Genomic DNA, 22,165 nt, shown 5'->3' with positions numbered 1-22,165 from the left:
TCCGTCGCCTACTGCTGCCGCCGCCGCCGAAGCTCGCTGCTGCTTTCTCGACGTCTGTTTCTCGTTTTCGTTTCTGGCGCAAATTCGCCCCCATTGAACCTTTAGTTCATTCTATTTTCTCCTGGCTTATCGTCTGTCATTCGTGGCAATACGTTGCCCAGATCTGTTTTGTTGAGCTGATATTTTTATGCCGCCAAAAGCCTAATTATTTCTTCTTGAAAAAATTACAAAATTTGACCTTGGGAGCATTAGAGGGGGAGGGGAGAGAGGGAAAGGGGGTCCACTCTCCCCCTTCTTTCCTAAATGCGCCCCTGCCCAAGATTCCTCGGTTTCGCAGCGCAAGCTTTCGCTCCACGTGCTCCGAGCGGTGGTGCACTAGCTGACACACTCGGCCACCGATCCCCCTTTACGGCAGCCAACCCCGCCGTTGAAAAAGACTAACCAGTGGCATAGTTAAGGGGGAGGGGGAGGGGGGGGAGAAGCTGACGGGGCTTCAGTACCCCCTCCCTGAAATGGAGCCGACGTACCCTATGCGGACCGCAAGTTCGTCTGCTGATGTCAGAACGCCGAGCTCTGAAATTGACTCTGATTGAACGAGGGTTGGTGACACCAAAGCAAGCTGCCTTGAGGTCTGGTCACTATCATTCCATCAGAACCAATCAGAGCTCGACTTCCTGACGTCATCACAACCCCTGCAAACTTAAGCGTATGTTTTCGAATAAAAAAAAAACACAAAAAACACTCGCCGGTAAATTTTCGGTCCCCCAGTTCGGATTTATCCAAAAACTCAGAATTTCCAGATCACAGCGAAAAAATAAAAAAAAAGCAAAAACATGTTTTTTTTTCCGTTATTTTTTTTTTTAAATAAAATTCACAGGGGGGCCGGCACAGGGTCAGTGAACCTGAGGAGATACCACTTCAGTTTCCTTTACAATCCCGAACTGCTGACAAAAGGGGTTTGCCAGGTTTGCCTCTTTGTTTGTCAGTTCCTTCAGGACGACTAACCATAACAGCCAGGCGTTTCTTTTTTTCTTTCTTTCTTTCTTTCTTTTTTCTTTTTTTCTTTTTATAGGAAGCACAGTAAAATAGTTTCCGAATTAAAAAAAATGGAGATCTAAAAAAAAAAAAAAAAAAAAAAAAAAAACTTCGATTGACTTTGAATTTTCAGTGAAAAATAAACACCGAAAGACACCCTTCGAATTTCACGAAAAACTAAACTTCCAAAAATACGGACTCACTGTGAGACAGCGTCGAAAGGGCACCCTCATGGTGTTCGTCGTGTTTCTGTACGTGGTTTATCATCGCTGAAGAAATCATAAACAGAAAAGTCCTAATGACTTGCGCTTTAAACGCTGCTTGATTGCCCCCCTCCCTCCCCCCCCCCCCCCCAAAAAAAAAAAAAAAATTGGCTTTGCTACTGAGATTGATTGCCATCATTTACTCAAACTGCCACTTTAATCAAAGAGTAAAAAAAAAAGTAAAAGAAAACTATTATTGGTAGGTATAAGGTTTAAAAGCGCAAACAGACAGGGACAATTGAAAATAACACAAACGACAGGGACAAGGCGCCTTGTCCCTGTCGTTTGTGTTATTTTCTATTGTACCTGTCTGTTTGCGCTTTTAAACCTTATACCTACCATGGACCAACTAGCACAAACCAAAGTTTTAATGAGTACTATTATTGGCGACGAGATGTTTTGGTGGCACCACCTAGCGGGCGCCCTCCTGTGTCGGAGCTGGCAGGATGCGAGCAGGCGAGGCGGAGCGGCTATGTTAGTTCGCATCTATGCCGATTAAAAACAGGTTATTTATTAAAGAAACGTCTAGGACGTTTTCGTGTGCGATCTTTCTAATGAATATTAGTGCCTCAAGGTTGCTTTCTATATTAAAAAAAAAAAAAAAAAACTTTAAAATGTTTAAAAACAAGTCCGGAACCTCACATTACAGCTTGAGCGGCGTGCGTTAGGGCTATTCACAACCTCTCTAATTCCCTTTTTTTTAATGATTTGTCGAGGTTGGTAGAAAAAGGTTTTGCATTAACCAGAGTAAATGACGTGCTGTCTTCTTAGCTGTTTCCGCAAGCGCCGCGCACTTGTTGTTTTAGTTACATTGAGCTTGTTCGATAACAACGCTTCTATCCAAGTGTGCCTCGACAGTTGCTGTCGAGCAAATAAATGTTCGTCAGCAACTGATGCTTAGCTCTTCCCGCATTGAATATTTGGCAAAAAAAGTTTGTCCCATGGCGATTCCTGCTCGAAAGAAAACCAGAAATTTTCATAAATTCTTAAATAGTCGTACATGTCCCCTGCAAATTCAGGCGATTGATTAATTTGTTTCATTAAATTTTTACTAAGACTTGTTTACAAATTTAAAATTACTCGCTGAGAAGCGCATCACGCATTATGCGCAATTGGGTCCGGAAAATTTAATACAAGCGGTAGTTATTCATAGAAAGTCCACTCCTAATTTTTTGGGACACTGATCGCGAGGGGGTCTCGCACGTTTCGTGTCGACCGGGTGAATAAGCAGGGATTTATATTGAAACGACTCCGGAAGACAGCGGCCACATGTTCCTGCCATTTATCCTGAGGAAATGTTTATTTACTGGGTTACAAAGTTAAAAGAAAGAAATAACTTGGAACTAATAAGAAACAAGCACTCAAAAAACACGTTGGAATCAACAGGGTACACAGAGTCGCTTTCACTGAAGTGATTACTATACGAGAGGTTCTCGACTTTCGCTTTCCTATTTTAAATTTGATGAGGCATCTCTTTCTCAGTTTTATTTTGTCTAAATTACAATACTCATAATAATAATAAAGCTTCATTTGCGGTGGTATATGTTGCAGTAAGGTAAAGCGCTTGATATTCTACAGGTGAAACAAGGAGACGCCAGGCTCTTTAAATCGACCGGAAAATTCGGTTTCTTAACCTATCGCGCTACGACTTTGTGCAGCATTGCCCACAGATGGTGCTTTTTTTTTTTTTTTTTTTTTTTTTTTTTTTTTGTAAAATTTTTGAGGAGCGAATTTACCCGAGGAAAAAGTAAAGAATGAAAAAGGCTTAGCTCCTATGGAAACGCAGCGACGCCACCGGTCTGCAAACAACACGGCGCCGTTTCGCACGGGAGACAAGAGATGGCGCAACAAACGCCGCCAACGAACGAGCATACGGCGCCGAGAGCAGGCCTTTTTAGCAGACGATCTTTTCGACTCATAAGCAGCGCGCGTTCCGCAGGCGGCGACAGTCGCTGAAACAAAAAAGACAGGCGCGGTAACAGCAGGTAACAGCAAGGAACTGCAGTTCCTTGTCTGAAAAAGGGCCGGCTCTCTGCGTCGTCTGCTCGTTCGTTGGCGGCAGTTGGCGTCGCGACCGCTTGCGCCATCTCTATTCTCCCGTGCGAAACGGCGCCGTGTTGCTTGCAGACCGGTGGCGTCGCTGCGTTTCCATAGGAGCTAACTAAGCCTTTTTCTTTCTTTACTTTTTCCTCAGGTAAATTCGCTCTTCGCAAATTTTGCAAAAAAAAAATAATAATAATAATGCCCCATCTGTGGGCAACGCTGCACAAAGTCGTAGCGCGATAGGTTCAGAAACCGAATTTTCCGGTTGATTTAAAGAGCCTGGCGTCTCCTTGTTTCACCCTGTATTTTCATAATCCAGCTTTTTGTACTGGGGTAGAGACAGAACAGCGCACCACCAACCGAGTGCTTCGATACCTCAGCGCAAAAAGTGTTTGTTCGAAAGACTACGCGTGCAACGGTTTCAAGCTTTGTTAAAATGTCCTACTACAAATATCACTTCACCAAATAAACAACCGCGCGTTACCCAAACAGCGCACGAAGTGAGCTAACGAGCCGAGGGATTCAATTGATCTGCGCGGTTTGTCCCGGTCTGTCCTACCCGTGACGTCACAAACAATGATGATGATAGCTAGAGAAACGCCCCCTGTAAAGTCAATAGAGGGGCAAGTTCGGCAGTTTTCTAGACCCTGCAGCGAGCACCAAGTTACCAAAACTTCTTCCTTGATGTATGGCTAGTTGTATAGACATCTATGCAATCAACTTTTTGTTGAATGGCTTTAATTACTGTAGTTCGTTTGAACCATCAAAGGTCAGTTATTTGAATCCTTTGAATCTAATGTGTTGAAAGCAGTGAGAGTGTGCAGGCGAGCTGGTAATTAATTGACATCTTGTAAACCCCGAGATGGGAACGATAAAAAAAACGGACGAACACAACAAAAACTCTTGAGATTTTGTTGTCTTCGTCCGTTTTTTTATCGTTCCCCATCTCAGGGTTTACAAGATGTCAACTAATGTGTTCGCCACTTTTCACTTTGGCACTCCAGCGGCTCCCGTCATCCACGGTGAGCCATGGTGATCGCCATCATCATTACGCCGATTTCGGCGCCTCCTTTCGTGCTTTCGGTGCGTTGATCGCTCCCCTTCTCCGATTTTCTGCAGTCTTCACTCGTGCATTCGGCGCTTGTGGGTCTACGTGTGTCTTGCCCCGGCTCCTTGGTTATCGTTGGCGCAACTCGTCGGCAGCAAGTTTCCCAAGTAAGTGACAGCACGTCACGAACACGCCCTCTGACACTGCTGACCTTGACCAACTTGACTCACTCGATAACGTAGACACTACAGTAAGCTTTGCGACTTTCCTTGTCAATTTTGATTGAGGCGGGAAAGCAACTTTTTCTCGTCCCGACTTGACGGGCTCTTTGTTTTTAGGTGCCATTATTGTGGCTTAACTTCGAGATTGCCGTTACTGGGAAGTGTCGTCCTCGCACCCAACGATTTTGCGAACCGGAAGGGTTTCGCTAAGTGGCTACTGACAAGCTATTGCTTGTGTGTCGAAACCTGTTTGAGCAATATCTTGCCTTCTCCGACCGCTCGCAGAACCGCCTGTTCTTTTCGTTTTTCTCACCTCGTTTGGAAATTAGGGTCAGGTGGTCAGCGGGCGCCACTTAGGACAGTGACATTTAGAGCTCTCGTAAGACGGCCTCCCGACTGCTTTCAGGTTACGACAAGCGGCGAGCCATGACCGGAGGCGCTCAAGACATGGCCCAGTACCGAGTCATCGGGGTCATGAGTGGCAGCTCTCTCGACGGCCTGGACATCATTTACGCGGTCTTCAACGTACAGCCCGACAACACGTGGAAGTTCAGCATTGAGCACACGCAGTGTCAGCCTTACAAGACGTACTGGCTCGACAAGCTGAGGCACGTCGCCGCCATGAACGCGCTCGAGTACCAACTGGTCCACACAGAGTATGGCCGCGCCCTGGGCGACCACGTCAACAACTTCATACGCGAGAAAAAACTGACTAACAAGATCGATCTCGTGGCATGCCACGGCCACACCGTCTTTCATCTTCCAATGCAGATGACCACCACACAGCTGGGAGACGGTGCGACCGTTGCAGCTGTTACCGGTCTTCCGACAGTCAGCGACTTCCGTTCCGTAGACGTTGCACTGATGGGTCAGGGCTCGCCCTTCTCCATAGCTGCGGAGCGCAGGCTCTTTGGCACAGAGTACCAGTTCTTCCTCAACATCGGTGGGATGGCTTGCCTCACCTACGTCGGCAAAGGGAACGATGACAGCTTCGCTGCAGACGTATGCCCTGCAAATCAACTGCTCAACCTCCTAGCCCAACGGGAATCCAAGAACTATGACAACGAGGGTGAGATGGCATCTTCGGGGTCCATCAACTGTCGTCTGCTTCAGGACCTGGATGGTTTTGACTACTACAAGGCCTCGTTTCCGAAGTCGTTGGGCGTAGACTTTGGACCCGAGATCCTGTATCCCCTCATCCGGGCCCGGGACCTGACCACGTGCGATGCCCTGAGGACGTTCACTGAACACATCTGCAACCAGGTGGCTACGATTGTGGAGCTGGTCAAGGAGCGTGTTGGCAGAGACAACTGGCCCAAGGAATGCAAGATGCTCGTCACGGGCGGCGGCGCCCGCAACACCTTCCTTGTCCAGCGTCTGTCTGAAGCCCTCAAGGCTCACGGCATCCTGGTGGTCGTACCCACGGATGAGCTGGTCAAGTTCAAGGAGGCCCTCATGACTGCTGCCCTCGCAGTGCTCAGGGTCAGGGGAGAGGCAAACTTCTTCAGCATGGTTTCCGGGTCGCAGCGTGATTCTGTAGGAGGTGCCCTCTGGTGCGGGAAGGTCTGACAGATCCGAGCAGTCACACGGTTGTTTCTTCGCGAGAAGCCACTTGCTCGAATGTTTGGTCTTCAGCGATGCTTTTCCCGTATGAACAATGCTCCAACCTGCCAGTGGGGTAGGAAGTGGTTTCACTGTTGCCTTCCTCTTCCGGTGCTTGCTTGCATGTGTAGCGGAAGAGCAGTTACATCTGAGTATGTAGAACACTAATATCAGCCAAATGAACCAGTTTTTCTGCCGATGAACTATGCGCTTGTGGCCTTTTCATAGCGTGCTGCCTTTTTTCGTGCCTTCTCTTTGAGGGGGAGCTTTCCGATCGAAGTTGGCTGTGCGGTATGCCAGACAAGAATGTGCATGCTGGCACTGAGCCTGCCAGTGTATGGTAAAGTTTTGCGAAGAAACAAGAGAATCTGCAATATTTTTGTAATGCCCAAGTCTATATACTCCCTTTAGTGCTTTGGGAATGTATTGTACACATTACTTTTTGATAGTAAAAACAGTTTTCTAAAAATGTATTTTTGGTTGTTTTATTTTATGGTGACTGAAAAGACTTGTCAGTGGCATGCACAAGCTGATCTGTGCTGGTTTTCTCCTAAGAGCTGGTAATCTGAAACAGGCCATGCCTCTAATGAATGAATAGTAACCAGACTACTACAGACCTTCCGCTAAGTTTCTTCTCTTCTGGATGGCAAAATTACAGCTGGAAGTGTTGAACAGGTGAAATGCAGCAGCATCACAATTTATAACTTTAGGACTTCATGAATACAGAAGAAATTCTGTACTCTTTATATCTCATTATTTTCACAATGAATTTCCCCCCCTCTTCACAGCATGCAATGACCAGCCAGTAGGCACACACAAGTTGTAATTGAGGTCTGGATATATTGCTTTTTATTGAATAGTGTAGTCATGGTAGCTTCACAACTAAACAATGACACATTGTGACCTGCCTTTGTACTCTTAAGACAACTGTAGCAGCACTATGCAGTGAAAACCAGTATAGAGATGCCCCTAGTTGTAACTTGTCCGACTAGCCTCGCGTGCTGTCGTGTGCAGCAATAGACCATTTCCTAAATCCCCAAAGTGCCCTGGCCTGCCTTTGAGGAATCGTGGATAGCGGTGTTTCTACAGTTCCCTTGCGATGAATAATTTCGACTACTTCAATACTTACAAACTTCAGAGTGAAATCCAGAGTCATCCTGAATAAGTGTAGATTCCAGAGATTTGTCGCATCACTTTTGAGATTTCTCGTCAATGTCGGTGTTTTTCGCACTGCATGTAATCCACCTTCCATCCTGGATGGGCTGCAGACATTTCTTACAATATTATCATTCTCTTCATTGTTGTTTTAGGAGGAGTTGCTTAAAAAGCCGAGAATTCACAACCAAAACCAGGATTTAGCTCGGAGTCGGCGGGGTTTTCTAGCGTTTGCGAGTAAATATTGGTGTCTTTGAAGCTCTGTGTGAACAATAATGTTGTAAGACATTTGTGCAGCTCGGCCAGGTTGAAGGGTGAATTGCATGCACAGTATCAAAAACGCCGACATTGCCGAGAAATTTTAAAAGTGGTACGACAGGTCTCTGCAATCAACACGACGCTTATTCAGGGTGACTCCAAATTCCACTCGATACTGTGTTACCAACGAACTGGTTGAAATTGCTGATCGCTATACTTTGTTTCACCTTACGATGGACCGCAAAGGACCCTACAAGCCACCGGAGACTATTCACAGCTTGAAGGGTATCGCGTGTCCTTTCGGTTGTGTGGAGCCACTTGGGGAACGTGAAGTTGTGGGACTCGCTACAAACTATGAACCGCCTCGTGTAGCTCGTACTACTGTCCATTGCAGTACGTTGTAAGGTGAAACAAAGTATACGGAACTGTAGGAACACTATTCCCGTGATTCCTCGAGTGTGGACCGGGGTGCTTGGAGATTTAGGAGACTGTCTATACGTCGTCAAATGACGTAAGATGCCGTAATGCCCCATTTTGCCATTTTTTTTAATTGGCATTTCTCATGTTGGTTTTTAAATAGCGCCTGGTCAGTTGTAACCAGCCTGCAGTAGGCAGCATGAGCTGTGTAGCGAGGAAGCACTTGCTTATGGAACTGCATTATATTTCTATGTTTTAGAGCCCGTTTTTGGCTTGAGCAATTTCGGCGTCACCATGTGCATTGCATTAGGGGAATAATGCAACCGGGCGTGACTGAGCATTGCATGATGGGAAAATTTCCCTGCTAAATTTAGTGGGAAATTTCCCCGCTAAAATTGGGAGAAACATTTCCCCACGAAATGGGAGGGGAGCAAGAGAGGAAGGGCATACCCTCCCCTCCTCCTCTTCAAGCGCTGCGCTCTAAATCGGCATTACTGAGAGTCCGAAACGTATTATTTTTTCATGTGTTTGCCAGAAAAATGCTTGGATGCAAGTTTAATTCAAGCACTGTGGGAAGCTGTTTTTTTTTCATTTGACTGTAGTCTTTATTTGATGTGGGCAAATTTGCTTTGCTACAATTGCAACAAGTACGATAATTCAGGTCCTTTGCCCCAGTCGAAACTATAAGCTGCAGTAGAACTTGTCTTGATTTGACTTCATTATCTTATCGGGTAATCCAAGCTTAAGGAGAGAAACCAGACCCATAAAAATGAGCAAGGCGAGTCGACAGGCAAGTGGTTTTCAAATGGGGGTCTGCAGATCCTTTGGGTTCCCTGAAGCTGTTGATCACTAGTCAAGTCAAGCAATAAACATAGAAATAAAACAGCGCAAACAAACACAAGGACAAGTAGAAGGAGGGACACAGACACAGCGCTGTGTCTGTGTCTGTGTTCCTCCTTCTACTTGTCCTTGTGTTTGTTTGCGCTGTTTTATTTCTATGTTTACAATGCATCACCGACTAGCCCACCTCCAAACATTATTTCAAGCAATAAAACCTTTAACATAAAACATTCTTTGGCTAGGTGTTTGGTATTTTGCGAAGCCCAGATAAAAGCATGGGCGCGAGACTCGACACCGATTGGTCGACAAGTTCAAGAGGAGTGAGGCGCTTGACGCCGATTGGTTAATGGGGAGGTCATGTGACCAGAGGGGTAGGCAAGGACCACCTGTGCGCACTGAGGGAGAGGAGCTCGAGAGTATGGAAGGCTTTGGAAGATCACCAAATTTATCAGTGCGATTACCGGTAGTATTGCTTCATTCTAGAAGCAACTATTAAGTGTACACGTGATACGCATTAAACTATCTGATCAAGAGCGCCGCGAATGTAGGCTTCTGGAAACTCGGAGTATCGCTAAACGTTTGCGATGCTATAAGGTTTCGTGTATGATACACAATTGCCTAGCAATATGCCATAGATTACTTTTTATTATTCTTGATGCTGGCAGTTGCACAGAGAGCTAAATAGACTCGACCATATGCAGTAAGTGAGTGGGGCTGATTATTCTCCACTTTAAAGTTGACTTCAATCACCCAATATGCCTTCTCCCCATCCCATCACTTCCACCGATACAGAAAGGGTCCCCGAAACATTAGTAGTAACATTATTACTAAGAACCAAAGGTGCAGAAGCCAAAGTAAAATTAAACTACAAAGTATGGTTTTATGATTTGAGCAGGAAGCAAAACCTCATAAATATTTCGTAAACTTAGAAAACGGTCTGAACAGCGGTAGAGGCTTATTACACAATGTTTCGGGAAGAGGCTTCCCACTTGAAGAAGGGAAGCCTCTTCCCAAAACGTCGTGTAATGAAGCCTCTACAGCTGTTGAAACCATTTTCTATGTTTACGACTATCTTTGTGAAGACTTGTTCATTAATACATTTAAAACATTTCTTCGCCAGACGTGCCCTGAGAAAGTACTATGACACAATATAGTAAAATCTTGTGCAAAGATAGTCTGCTATTGTCGGATGTGGGGGCACCAATGCAATACAAAGAAAGGATAACGGTGTTTCTTGGGGAACAAAAGTGGCCTCTTTTGAGAACCAGTACAGCCACGGTGTTGATGGGAATAATTAGTGACCAGAGCTTTCTGTTTTGCCGGAACAGCCAGCGTCATCTTTATTCGGGTGCAGCGTCCTTGTTGTCGAAAGCGTCTTCGTCGCTGAGGAACTTTCGCTTCCGAGCGGTGTTCATGTAGGGACGCAGGCTCCATTCCACATCCAGCGCCGCAGTAGCGTCTAGGGTTCCGAGCTTGATCTCGTACACTGCATGAGCAGCACACCACGACACTCCTTCTCACACTTCCAGCTTAGAGAACAATTTTACGGGTGTATATTTGCCTGCATGCATACAAGAATACAGAATCTGCACCAAACTGACATTTAAATGCGAAAACATTAACTGTCCCATAGAGCGAAGGCGTCGGTAACTGTGAAAAACGGCCCCTAAATTCCCAATTTCCCATTGGCTGAGCGAAACGACACCTGGAGCCATTGGCTGCACTCGTCATAGTTCCAAGGAATGCCACCCCGCAGAGAAGCTCTCCTCCTGGCGCTGTGGCCCGCGCGCCAATAGAAGGGAGAGGGTGGCGCGCATGCAGCCGCCGCTCTCTACCCCCCTCGGATCACGTGTCAGGCGTGGCCGGAGGAAGGGGGGGGACGAGGAGCGGGAAATTCCCGCCTTCTCTCTCTACGCTACTGTACGACGTGTTCTGCTCTCAGCCATGTCGCGCCGCCCGGCTGGCCTCGGCGGAAGACAGCAGGGTGCACTGCTTGTAGGAATGCTTTCGCATTCCTACACATAAGCAGTCTGAAGTGTTCTCCTGTAATTTTTTTGTTTTGAAATTGGATGCTGGGAAAATGGTTGTACAACACAGCTGCTTTGACTCATGAGTTGTGTTTTGTATATTTAGTAAATAGCGATAAACCCCAGAATTCAACCACCAAGCCAGCTGTAAAAAAATTGGGGAAAACAGAAAATCTCCTTATGGAGCTGCCCTTTAATTAAAAAAAATCCAGAGTTTCGAAAAAAAAAAAGATTGAGGTACACCTAAGCACTTCTTATTAGTTGTGAATGCGAAAGCATGTACATCAACCTTGCTGTAGATGGGTGAGCGTGTTTGTTTCTTATTTACAATAAGGAAAGAGGGACACTGCAGACAAACAGACAGGACAGGCTTTCGACTTTCGCAATTGGCATGCTGATTGGCGCTGATGGACACGCAGCGCCATGAGGTGCCGGTCATTGAAACCGACGCTGCGCGTCCGTTTCAACGACCGGCCACCCCATGGCGCTGCGTGTCCAGCGAAAAGGTGCCTGGTCGTCGCTGGCTAGCCAAAGGGATCGCATTGATGCAAAAGGTGCCGTTGGCTTTGGACGCGCGCTAATCAATGGAATCGAAGCGGTGTAAAAAAAGCCGTTTGGCTCTTTCGCTCTATAAGACCCAGTTAATGCTTTCGCATTAAAAAATATTTCTATCTGCAGCTGTTTTATTTTTCTTTTTGACCAAAACACTGCCTTAATGAACTGTCTGCAAGGCTGCCTCTTTCTTCGGAACTACGCCCTTGATCTGGTTCATTTCTCAAGTTGGTACAGGGAAGTTTTGCAAGTATTTTGGTGATGCACGTGTTCGGGAATTCCGTGGCAGTGTCCCGTTTTCTTTGATATAAGCCACAATTTGTCTGGCACCGAAAATTGACACCAAATCTCTGGTAAATAATGAAGCCCCCCCAAAAAAACGACCCCAAATTAAAAGAAAAGATAACAGGAATACATGAAATGCCAAACAAGCCTCCACCCACACTCATGAGAATTTGGGGGCTGGACGTTGACTCACACGGGATTTATATGTGCTTTGAGTTCCGGTGAATCGGTAAAGGTGGGTGCTTGCATCAAAGCAATTGCACAGGAACCCTATGAAATGAAGTGGCCACTATCGAGTTTGCAAGAAAGGTGCGATTTGTTCTGAGCTTAAAGGCCATGCAAACAATTGTCCAAGTCAGATGATCCTTTTAGCTTCCTCCTTTTTCCCAACTTTTTTTCCCAACTGCAAGGGTGAGACGGGATGGGATTGAGCCTTTCGGTGAAAAGTGAAAGGAAGTGCAAGATGTATCTCAGCCTCTAGGTAATAACCGAGCCACTGGGGTGAGTTTCGACTATTGTCTTTTTTACACCGGTCTTTGGATTGTGACTGCATTGTGGCCTCAATTGTTACATTAGCTACCTAAACAGTAATTCATAAACTCTGATAATGCAGTTTTCTGAACATCATATTTGCATTATTAGAAAATGGTTAACAACAGTTTCAGTCAGTCTCCAGACTAGATAACATGTTTATATTTAGAGAGCATGCAACCACCCTTTCTACAAATTTAAGAGCTGGGCAGAGAATATAAAGCAAGCAAGTCTGTCAGAAAAGTCTCGTGAGTTTGGGTGGACACCTGCTCAGTATTTTCTAGTTTATGAATTACCTACTCATGTTACCCACTCATGCTCATACCTATATCAACACTGTTAGCAGCTCTCTGTTGTAATGAAAGGATGAAACGCCGGAGCTTTTGAGAATGTATACTCTATACAAAACTCTGCAAGGAGTTTCAAATTCTACTAAGACTGGGACAGGCCAAGTTGAGACAGATAGTGTCCCCTCTCTCTATCCAAACTGAATCACTTCAATGCCTACAGATGCACAACGTGGTTGCAAACATGTCTCGCTATCGCCGGAGGACTCTCAAACCAGGGCCCTTCAATGTCGAACTTACGCTTCAACTCAAACCGCGGCCCAACCTCTTGGAGCTTGTAGTCCTTGCCCTCCTTCTTGAAGGTATGATGCCTGCGACAATAAAGAGACAGATACAGTCTGTTACAGAATGTGAAAATGCTATGGCAACAATCCTGGGAGAACTGATGAAGACGGAATGCTCACCGAAAAGAAATGTAGTCATCCTGGTTGGCAAACGTGATGACTCTGTGGGAGTCCTCCTTTGGGACTGGAAAGAGGTACTTGAGAATGTTTGTCACCTGAAAAGCGAAGAAGAGGGGGGAAGCAAACCATGGCAAAATTGTGTTATGTGTATGTTTAGACAGTGAGATGTTAGTCAGCATCAGTGGGCATCTGGTGTCTCAGCTGTAGATGAGGAATTGAGCAATTGCAGTACTACAGCCAGCCTTCAACAAATATCACACAGTAGTGATACACGACCGCACGCCGGTACGAAGCTCGTACAGATCGAAACAGGCAAGGGTGGGGATTAAGCTCAGGATCCCTGGATTCTGCAGTATGAGCTTTTGCTCCAAGCACTCCGAGCTGCAGTGTTAACACACTCCGCCACCGATCCCACCAAAACTGTGACACTAAATTAGTGCAATTAGCATACCGTAATATTCAGAGTCCTTGCCCACTCCCTGGTGCCTAAAATTCATTAAAAAAGCGGATACACACAAAAGGTTGCGAAAAATCTAAAACACACCCACTTTTCTGAACGTATCTTGCACAGGAGATACATTACACTCAAAACTCAAAAAAGTTTCACTGTTTTATACAAGAAATGTTCATGAAAGAATGTTTTACTACAGTGAAGTCTGTTGCTTGCATCTTCCAAACGTGCGATGAAAACTGCCAATCGGCATACAGCACAAACATTTGTTCCGTGAAAGCATGTTTCTAAAACTCCCATGTTCTCTTTGTTAGTTAAAAAAAAAGTTAATAATATAGAAAAATTAACCAGGCGTAACAAGCTAGTGTGCGGGCGAAGAAAGCGATGAAGAGAAATGCTGGGAAAGCAGGCAAGCCGGTGATTGCGTTGACAAATACTTTGGCGAAGTGCCAAATCGGATGCCTTGTCGATCACAAGGAGCAGGCTCTTGTGGAACTTTCTTGTTTGGTGCATACATGCTTGCATCTGTACGCGGCATGCTATCAACAAGGGTTGAGGCAGCGTTGCTGCTTGGCGTGGACGGCACCACGAACACGGGGCTCGAAATGAAACGCTTTACAAACATCTGTGTGCGGCGTTTTAGAAAAACTCCACCCATTGGTTTTGTCTGAAACATTGCACAAGCTTACCAACCGCGGTCACGACGTTCTGGGAGAATAATTGGGTATTTGCGCTGACCTTATTTCGGTGGAGACAGTGTTTGACCTTACACTCCGTGGTTACATTCCAGGATATGAGGCATTCGCTGAGCTTGCGATCCCTGAATGAGTTACTGCTTGTGTTATCTTTCAGATTTTTTTGTTTGTTGTTCGAACAAACTTTTTTGTAAGCAAAACAAGGTTTTATTTTGTTATCTCTGTCGTTTTCCTTTCGCTTGCATGTACTTCGACTATGGGGTGGTGTCTTTTCCTCCTTCAATTTAGTTTGTCACGGATGTCCTCCTCCGACCATAGGGTCTGCGGCCGCACGATTCGGGTAGTATGAATGTTCACGGATCGCAGAGTCCGTGTTAAGGTATTTGTAGGGGTGGGCAATCACTCTGTGTTATTTTGGAAATCAATATTTGCTCAAAAAGTGGGGCGGGTGATGCCTTAAGGTATTACGTATCTGAAGTAGTGGCACCTGTAACCAGGTTTGCATGAGCTATTCTTAAAATTTAGTTAAAGTTCCAAATGCAGTAACACCTTTTAAAGGTACAGTCGGGGACAAAAGTCCCCAGGACGCGCAAGCTGCGACTGAAACGCATTGCTCTGCCACCAGCCGGCAGGTCGCCTGGTTTCGAGATAACACCAAAGCGCATGCGCGTCCTACTGTGCCTGCAAACATGTCTGTTTTCCCGCTCTTCTGCGGCGCGGCGCCTAACTCGGAATCGGGCGCGTGGTGCCGCCTCGGAGATAGCGCTGGCGGCTGACGAGCGTCTGCTACACATTCCAAAACTGAAGATACCGCCTGCGTCATTGTGCCACATTTCACCGTGTCAGCGCACTTTGCTTTATTACCATAACCAGTTGAGCTGCCGTGACTTCTTCCTTTATAGGTGCCATGTCAGTAAGCGCGCCCGTGCCCTAATAATCACAATATAGAGAAAAACGTAAAATCACTGCATATTAAAAACCAGACTCACTATTGGCCAGCATATGCAGTATACGTATAGTAGCATGTTCGTCGATCGGGACCCAGTCTTTAATAAAGATGTCTCCTTCGGTTCCTATCGAGGGACGGCGTTTAATCGCACGTCTTTTTATTGAGGAAGTTCCGCAAAGGGAGATTGCTCGACGCACTGGTCGTTCGAGATGGACTGTGATCCGCGTGATTAAGGCCTTCCGTGACGATGGTGGTCGACTTGTGGACGCTCCTCGCTACGGCCGGCCCAGGGCCACAGATGAAGAAGAAGACCGGCTGATTGTTGCCGCAGCTGTTACGGACCATTTTCTGACCGCAAGAGAAATCCGACAGGAACTTTCCCTGAGCCTCTCCAGTAAGACTATCTGAAGGCGACTGGTGGAAGCAGGGATGAAAAACTGCATGGCTGCTCAAAAGCCCTACCTCACGGATGCACAGTGCCGGGCGAGACTCTCTTTTGTGAGCGCTCTGGAGCACTAGACGGTAATGGAGTGGTTCAAAGTAATATTCACTAACGAGTCCACTTTTTCAACAAGGTGGGACCAAAAGCGGCGCGTTTGGCGGCCAATGAATTGCAGGTAAAAATAATGCGCATCGAAACTCCCGACAGAAAAGGTGTTCCTTTAAAACGACAAATGAGAAACATTAGTGTACAATATTTATATTAATTAAAACGAAATATCTACTGTGTATACTCCACCTGTAACTCTTCTAATAAATATAAAACTAAAGAAAGGTCTGAGCTCAAAAACGACAGCGGAATGTCTTATTTGTCATCTGCATAGTTGCAGAACGAGTATCAGTGGTGTCGATTGGGGCGGCTTCTTTAGTTCTAGCAAGGGTTCTGGCATTCTAATGAAGAGGGTAATTTTGCTGTGTAATGACTCGTTACGGTAATGTTTTTCTAATCTGGTTAAGTTTGGCCAGAGCCTAATTTTCGCGAATTTCGCGATTTGGAAAAGAAATGCGAACAATTAATTGCCCCATCTCTCAGCGCTTATGAAACCTAGCATACCACTCTCAACCGCGATATTTGTGCCGGATCAATATTTCTGAAACCAGCGCTTTGTAGAATTCGCAAAAAATTGAGCCCGGAAAAATACACTCGTTTACAGCAATGTGTGAAACTTTCATTGAATGTAGTAGCGTAAATTACGTCTAATGAGTGTAACGAATTCGCTTGTTAGACCCAGTTGTATGTGCACCGGCTGTCCCAAATAACCATCCACTTTTCTTTTTGAAAAAAGGAGAACGCTATTTGTGAATGAAACACACCGTATGTTGTTCGCACGCGCCTTACGAGAGTGCAGTATTTTTTTGCATCCAAAATAATTATTTCATAACGACTAATTAGCTAACTGTTTAAATAATGTATTGGGGGCCGAAATGTAAATCGGAAAGCTGTCGAGCGCTTTGAGGAACACCCCGAATAGGTGTCAGCATGAAGCGTGAAACGGTTTGCCTGTTTTGCTCCTGGCCTTTGAAAAAGCCCGTGAAATATATAAAAATACCACATTGCAATGCACTCGCGCTATTACATACTCTATTTCAACTTACGCGAGCTTTTCTTCCAGGCCGAAAAATAGAGCCATGCAAACCGTATCACGTTGCGGATGTTTCTGAAGGCGCTTTTTATCATTTCACGTGACATTTAGGCTCTAACGACAATATTCAAAGAGTTAGATATTTAGTGTTACATATATGAATTAGGTTTAATTCAAAATGAATACTGGAACTCTATGCAAGAGGTTCGCGAATAACCTGGGTTGAATTCATTTCTGTATACACTCCACTTATTTTTTCTTTTCTCTTTAGGGTGCGTCATTTTGCGCGCATGATATATATATATATATATATATATAGTGACTCTTGTTGCATTTTCCTTTACAGATACCGTCCAGAATATATGCAAAGTGTGCTGTCAAGTGGCCGATGCGCAATCGCTGTGTGGGGGGGCAATAAGTAAAGAGGGTTTAGGCCCCCTCGTCAGAATCGACGGCCGGTTTAATGCCGAAGCTTACTGCGACATCATTGAGAACACGCTCGTTCCCTAAGTCCTGGACGGACGATTCCCCGACGGCTGCTTCTTCCTGCAGCAGGACCGAAGCCCCGTACACAAGGCGCGCAGAGTCAGCACGATGCTGGAATCTTCCACCATACACCAGCTTGAGTGGCCACCGAACGGTGCTGACTGCAACCCCATTGAAAAATCTGGGGCACGATGAATAAAAATCTTGTAAAACGACATCTCAGTCGCGCTTCCGCTGACTTCTTGTGGGAAGTGGTGAACGAAGAATGGAACGCACTGCGTGCACGTCCAGAGCTGGTTGCACGGCTCTATGAATCAATACCACGGCGACTACAGCAAGTGATTGCCGTTGAGGAAGATTTCACTGCCCATCAGTCGTGGCTCTCCAATAGTGATGTATTTCAAATGTCCTAACAATTATTTTTTTATGCAAATAAATTACTCGCACTTGCTTTTCTCTCCCGCCTTTATCCCTGAGCACATGCCCCGCACCTACTTTCACCAACTGGGCTCAAGGCTTTTACCAGTCGCCAGTGTGAGTGAGCCGTATTGGGGTTCCTGAGAAATGTATACATCAGTTTTAAAATGATAGCATGTAGGAAGCACCCGCTGCAAAAAAGTATCAGCCAAGTTGAATCTGAACGGGCTCGAAAGCCGGAGCGCGCTGACGCAGGCGGTATCTCCAGTTTCTGAATGTGTAGCAGACGCTCGTCAGCCGCCAGCGCTATCTCCGAGGCGGTACCACGTGCCCGATTCCGAGTTAGGTGCCGCGCCGCAGAAGAGCGGGAAAACAGACATGTCTGCGGGCACAGTAGGACGCGCATGCGCTTTGGTGTTATCTCGAAACCAGGCGGCCTGCCGGCAGATGGCAGAACAGTGCGTTTCAGTCACAGCTCGCGTGTCCGGGGGACTTTTGTCCCCGACTGTACCTAATTTACAGTTACACATATACATTGACCATGTTTCAATAACACCTCTAAGGTATCTCACGACGTCGAGGTGTGTTGCAATTGTGCTGATCAACGATTCAATCTGTAACGCTGGAAAGATATTGGCACAGTTTTGTTTCAATTCAGCATGCTGCTCAAAGCAAAAACTTGCGGCAGTGACTGCTAAAGCTCCAAATTAAAAAAAAAAAAAATAATAACTCACGAGGTTCTCAACAAAAAAAAAAAAGTTAGAGGTGAATTTTAGTGTATTTATGTCCCATGATTTTGAATATCAAGAGCGTTTGACATGAACATACCACTACACACGAGAAAAACCGAAAAACCGACCACTATGTGCGACGTCATACCCAGAGGTTTCAACTGCTTTGCGCGTGCTGCTTGTGAGGGAATGCGTGCAGCATTTTTGACTGCTCGTGTGCAGAAGGACAATGAGAACTCTGTATAATACTTCGCGATTCCCTTTTCCCACCGATTGTGCCTGAAAGGAGGGGCTGACGCTATTTTGAAAGCGCCGTCGTGGCTAGTTGGTGTATCAATCTGAAATATAATCTTAAGATTCGTTATCCTGGAGGCCAAATGAAGACGATTTAAGTGTTTTCTTGACAAATACAGAAGCACATTAATTTGTCTTTAAGACTAAATCAATGTAAAATTGTCAACATGATTCTGAAAAGTTTATAGTCATTGAACTATGTTGGGAGTTACTTCATTAAAGGGAAACTGTGGTTCTGTATTTGATGAAAAACAGATCAATTGTCTTCATTTGACCTCTATAATAACGAATATCGAGATTATTTTTCTATATGGTGCACGGAGGCCGCTGAAATTAATTTTCAAAGTACCGCTGAAGCCCCCCCTCCCGGGACGTGATGTCATATCAGTAGTTTTCGAAATTCCCTGCTCTTGCGCATCTACAGCGCCTATCAAAGTTTTGCAAGCGCACTCTTGATATTTTTAAAAAGTCAGGAGACATCACGACTGGTGTCAGTGCAGGGGAATATACCTGCCAAGCTTGCATTTGCACGTGCTGCCCAAATAAGCGACACATGCTTGACAGCCAAAATATCCTAGTGTGACGTCATGACTGGTCGGAGGTTTTTCGCTTTTTCTCGCATTCATTTGCATGTTCGGAGTAAACAAACCTGATATTCAGATTCACGGGATAAAAATACGCCAAAATTCACCTCTGCCTCGTTTTTTTTCGAGAAGTATTTCAGCTTCCAACTGGACTACAGTGACTGAAATGTCATTTAAGAAGTGTCATGTCACTCAAATTACAATCGACGACGACAACGACTTAAATACCTCCAACTAGTTATTCTACAGCTCTGCGCCCTCACCCTTTTGCCGAGCCTCGTCTTGAAGTTGTGGAAGATGAGGTGAGGGTAGGCCTCGGACATGGTGCCTATGTTGGGGATGTCGTGCCTCATCACAGTGTTGAGGATGGTGAAGTAGGCTGTGGGTCCGTACGGCAGGTGGCAAATCACTAGCCCGTCTGTTGGACAACAAAGGTTATAGTGGGGGTTTGTGCTACAGATTCTACACCAAATGTGACAGCCTTTGCATTCCCCTCGATTTATCGCGTGCAAGAAAATTGACTCCTCAGCAAAATTAGCTCGATAAAACCAGACACACGAATCCTGTGTAACAGTGTAACGAGCCTTGTAGACTGTAGTGCTTTGGCAAAATCCAATATGCACTGCAATTCTAGACACTGATTATAACGTAGACTAAATATGTGGAACTATGGCCAACAAACTAGCATACAATAGTTAGCAGACAAAGCGGCGTCAGTAATTAAGTTGATACCCATCGGTTTTTCACTCCAAAGCTTTGAGGCGCTAGTTCAAATGCGAGTTAATGTCTCTTTCAGATGCCGATGAGAATGTTTATGAGCATCTGGACCAGTTTATGCTTCTTCTTAAAACAATTTAAAGCATAAAATTTTGATACCAAGTGGCGCATGGATGAATATTGTGAACAATGCGAGATGAAAAGACCGAGCGACGACTGGAACATACCGGTGGTGCCGCCTTGATGCGGGAAGTTGAACGGGAAACGATAGATAGCACAATATTGCAGTGGACATAGTACTTCTATCTGACTCAATGTGATAGTGCTTAAGAACTGCACACATTCGCAGTTATCGTCACTTTTGCTTGTTCATACATTTGACGAATGATTTCATCAAATGGTGCCAAGTCCACATGCCCGGATAATGGAGGCAGTGACAAGGGCAAACAGGCGGGAGCAAGGGATGAAGACCAGTCACACTGAACTGCCTCGAAACATTGAAAAGGAACAGGCTTAGTCAGATAACAGTGGCTGCCACACTCCCATCCACATGCTATCTCTTGTTCATAGTTCCACTTCTTACATTAAGGCAGTGCCACCAAAGTTTGTCGGTTGTCACTTGGTCCTTTGAACTTACATTACAAAACGAATGTACAACGTGTTTACCGGGATTTCCCCTGGTCTCATGGACGACAATAAAGTCGGTCACTTCGTTTGCCCGGCAGGCTTCTATCAGCTGCTTCATCTCGTAGCCACCCCTGTTCATCCGCTGGGCGTTGGGGAAGATCAGACGCATCTCCTGCACAGACGACAGGGGTTGCAATTACAGCTTCCATCGCCCAAGTTAGCAAGAGTGTACCTTGGCGAACTGTTTGAGCTTGGAACTGGGGTCCCTGGAAGTGGTGACGACAATCTTAGGGTCCCGCACACCCGCCCAGCGGTACTCGTCATCCTCCTGGCTCACCACGCCTTCGAAAGAAATTGACACACATAACCACTCGAAAGTTTGAGACACCCAAGTGGTCTGCACAATTTTTATAATTTGACACCTGTTGAAGATGTCACCCGGTACCACACTCACACAGTTGAGAACGCCAAAACTATAACTTTCGGTGAGTATTAAAGAAAGAAAGCCGGTTCCGATATAACGTGCAAAGTGGCATGCTAAGCATGCATAAATATTATCTCTGTAAACAGGTTCTGTGGCACAAGATAGGCATGTCGCATCAGTGGTCTGGTATGCGTAAAAAGAACAATCGCACGTTGTATTTTAGTATGCCATCTGTACATCATCTACCAGCCAACACACCACATAATGGAAGCACTGTGATAACTGGCTGCGTACTTTGTTTTCAGAATGATCACAACAGGATCGGCGTAGCACTAGTTGCAAGCAAGACATCTAGGATTTGCACTCTGTTACCTTCACCCCCTGGATCGTCCCAGTCGAGTTGCTCCTGAAGCGCGAGAGCTTCAGCCCGGAGTTCGTACGGGATAGGCCGATTCTCTGCAAAAGAAAGAGAAACGATCGCTTAATGAGTGAGTACGCTGTGGTCGATGGTGCATCGTGAACTCGTCACGCGGGCTCTCGAGCGACGAGCATTAACTAGGTTACGTCCTTACCTTCTAGAGCTTGCTTTAAACGTTCCTTTTTCTCTTCGATGGTTCTCCGCTTGTCTTCGATAGACTTTCTGTACAGATATTCTCTTCGCTCTCGGGCAAGCCGCCGCAACTGTGTAGGAAATTAAGGGGTTTAAAACTCCGATTGTATGACTGATTGATATACTCTGTTTCATACTTAGTGTGCAACGTTGTCAAAGCTACTGGCGCGAGCATGGGGCTTGACCTCGTTCATCATTTGCACGCGTTCTCGCGCAAACAAAACCATAGATGAAGCCACGCGCTCGCGCCAGTAGCTTTGACAGCGTTGCACGCTAAGTGTGAATCGGAGTATAGAGTGTGTGATAGCATGGGCGGAAGGGTGCATAAATTTTATAAAATCATACCATTCTAAAGGCTGATGACGCTTCACGTACCGAAAATCAGACACACGTGTAAGAATTTAAAATGAAACTACACATACGCACAGACACAAGCCATCCAAGTCCCCAAGTCGCAGCTCCGGATTGGCTTCTGTCGACTCTCAAATCTCTGATCGCCATATTAGGCATATTAGTAAAAACAAAGGTACATAATGTCTCATTGAGGGCTCAATATATTAGTAAGATGA

At 45.6% G+C, this 22,165-nt stretch overlaps 2 protein-coding genes across 2 annotated transcripts; one reads left to right on the top strand and one right to left on the bottom strand.

Moving 5' to 3' along the window:
- The first annotated feature begins 4,391 nt into the window (after window positions 1-4,391).
- On the top strand, window positions 4,392-6,685 carry LOC8023494 (anhydro-N-acetylmuramic acid kinase). The gene is made up of 2 exons (XM_002401448.5): window positions 4,392-4,556; window positions 5,017-6,685. Exon 2 carries the CDS (start codon window positions 5,037-5,039, stop codon window positions 6,177-6,179), a length of 1,143 nt encoding a protein of 380 aa, XP_002401492.3. The 5' UTR covers window positions 4,392-4,556; window positions 5,017-5,036; the 3' UTR covers window positions 6,180-6,685.
- Window positions 6,686-10,190: 3,505 nt separating this feature from the next.
- Window positions 10,191-22,073, bottom strand: LOC115314697 (U3 small nucleolar ribonucleoprotein protein IMP4). The gene is made up of 9 exons (XM_040205495.2): window positions 21,942-22,073; window positions 21,559-21,667; window positions 21,359-21,442; window positions 20,795-20,904; window positions 20,602-20,734; window positions 19,482-19,636; window positions 13,029-13,123; window positions 12,865-12,935; window positions 10,191-10,368 (listed from the first exon to the last, which is right to left on the bottom strand). The coding sequence occupies exons 1-9, from the start codon at window positions 21,942-21,944 to the stop codon at window positions 10,223-10,225; spliced, it is 906 nt and encodes a 301-aa protein (XP_040061429.1). The 5' UTR covers window positions 21,945-22,073; the 3' UTR covers window positions 10,191-10,222.
- Window positions 22,074-22,165: the final 92 nt, after the last annotated feature.

This window comes from Ixodes scapularis, unplaced genomic scaffold, assembly GCF_016920785.2.
Source record: "Ixodes scapularis isolate PalLabHiFi unplaced genomic scaffold, ASM1692078v2 PGA_scaffold2__306_contigs__length_199485367, whole genome shotgun sequence".
NCBI classification, from domain to species: Eukaryota; Metazoa; Arthropoda; class Arachnida; order Ixodida; family Ixodidae; genus Ixodes; species Ixodes scapularis.
This window is presented reverse-complemented; position numbering and strand designations above follow the sequence as displayed.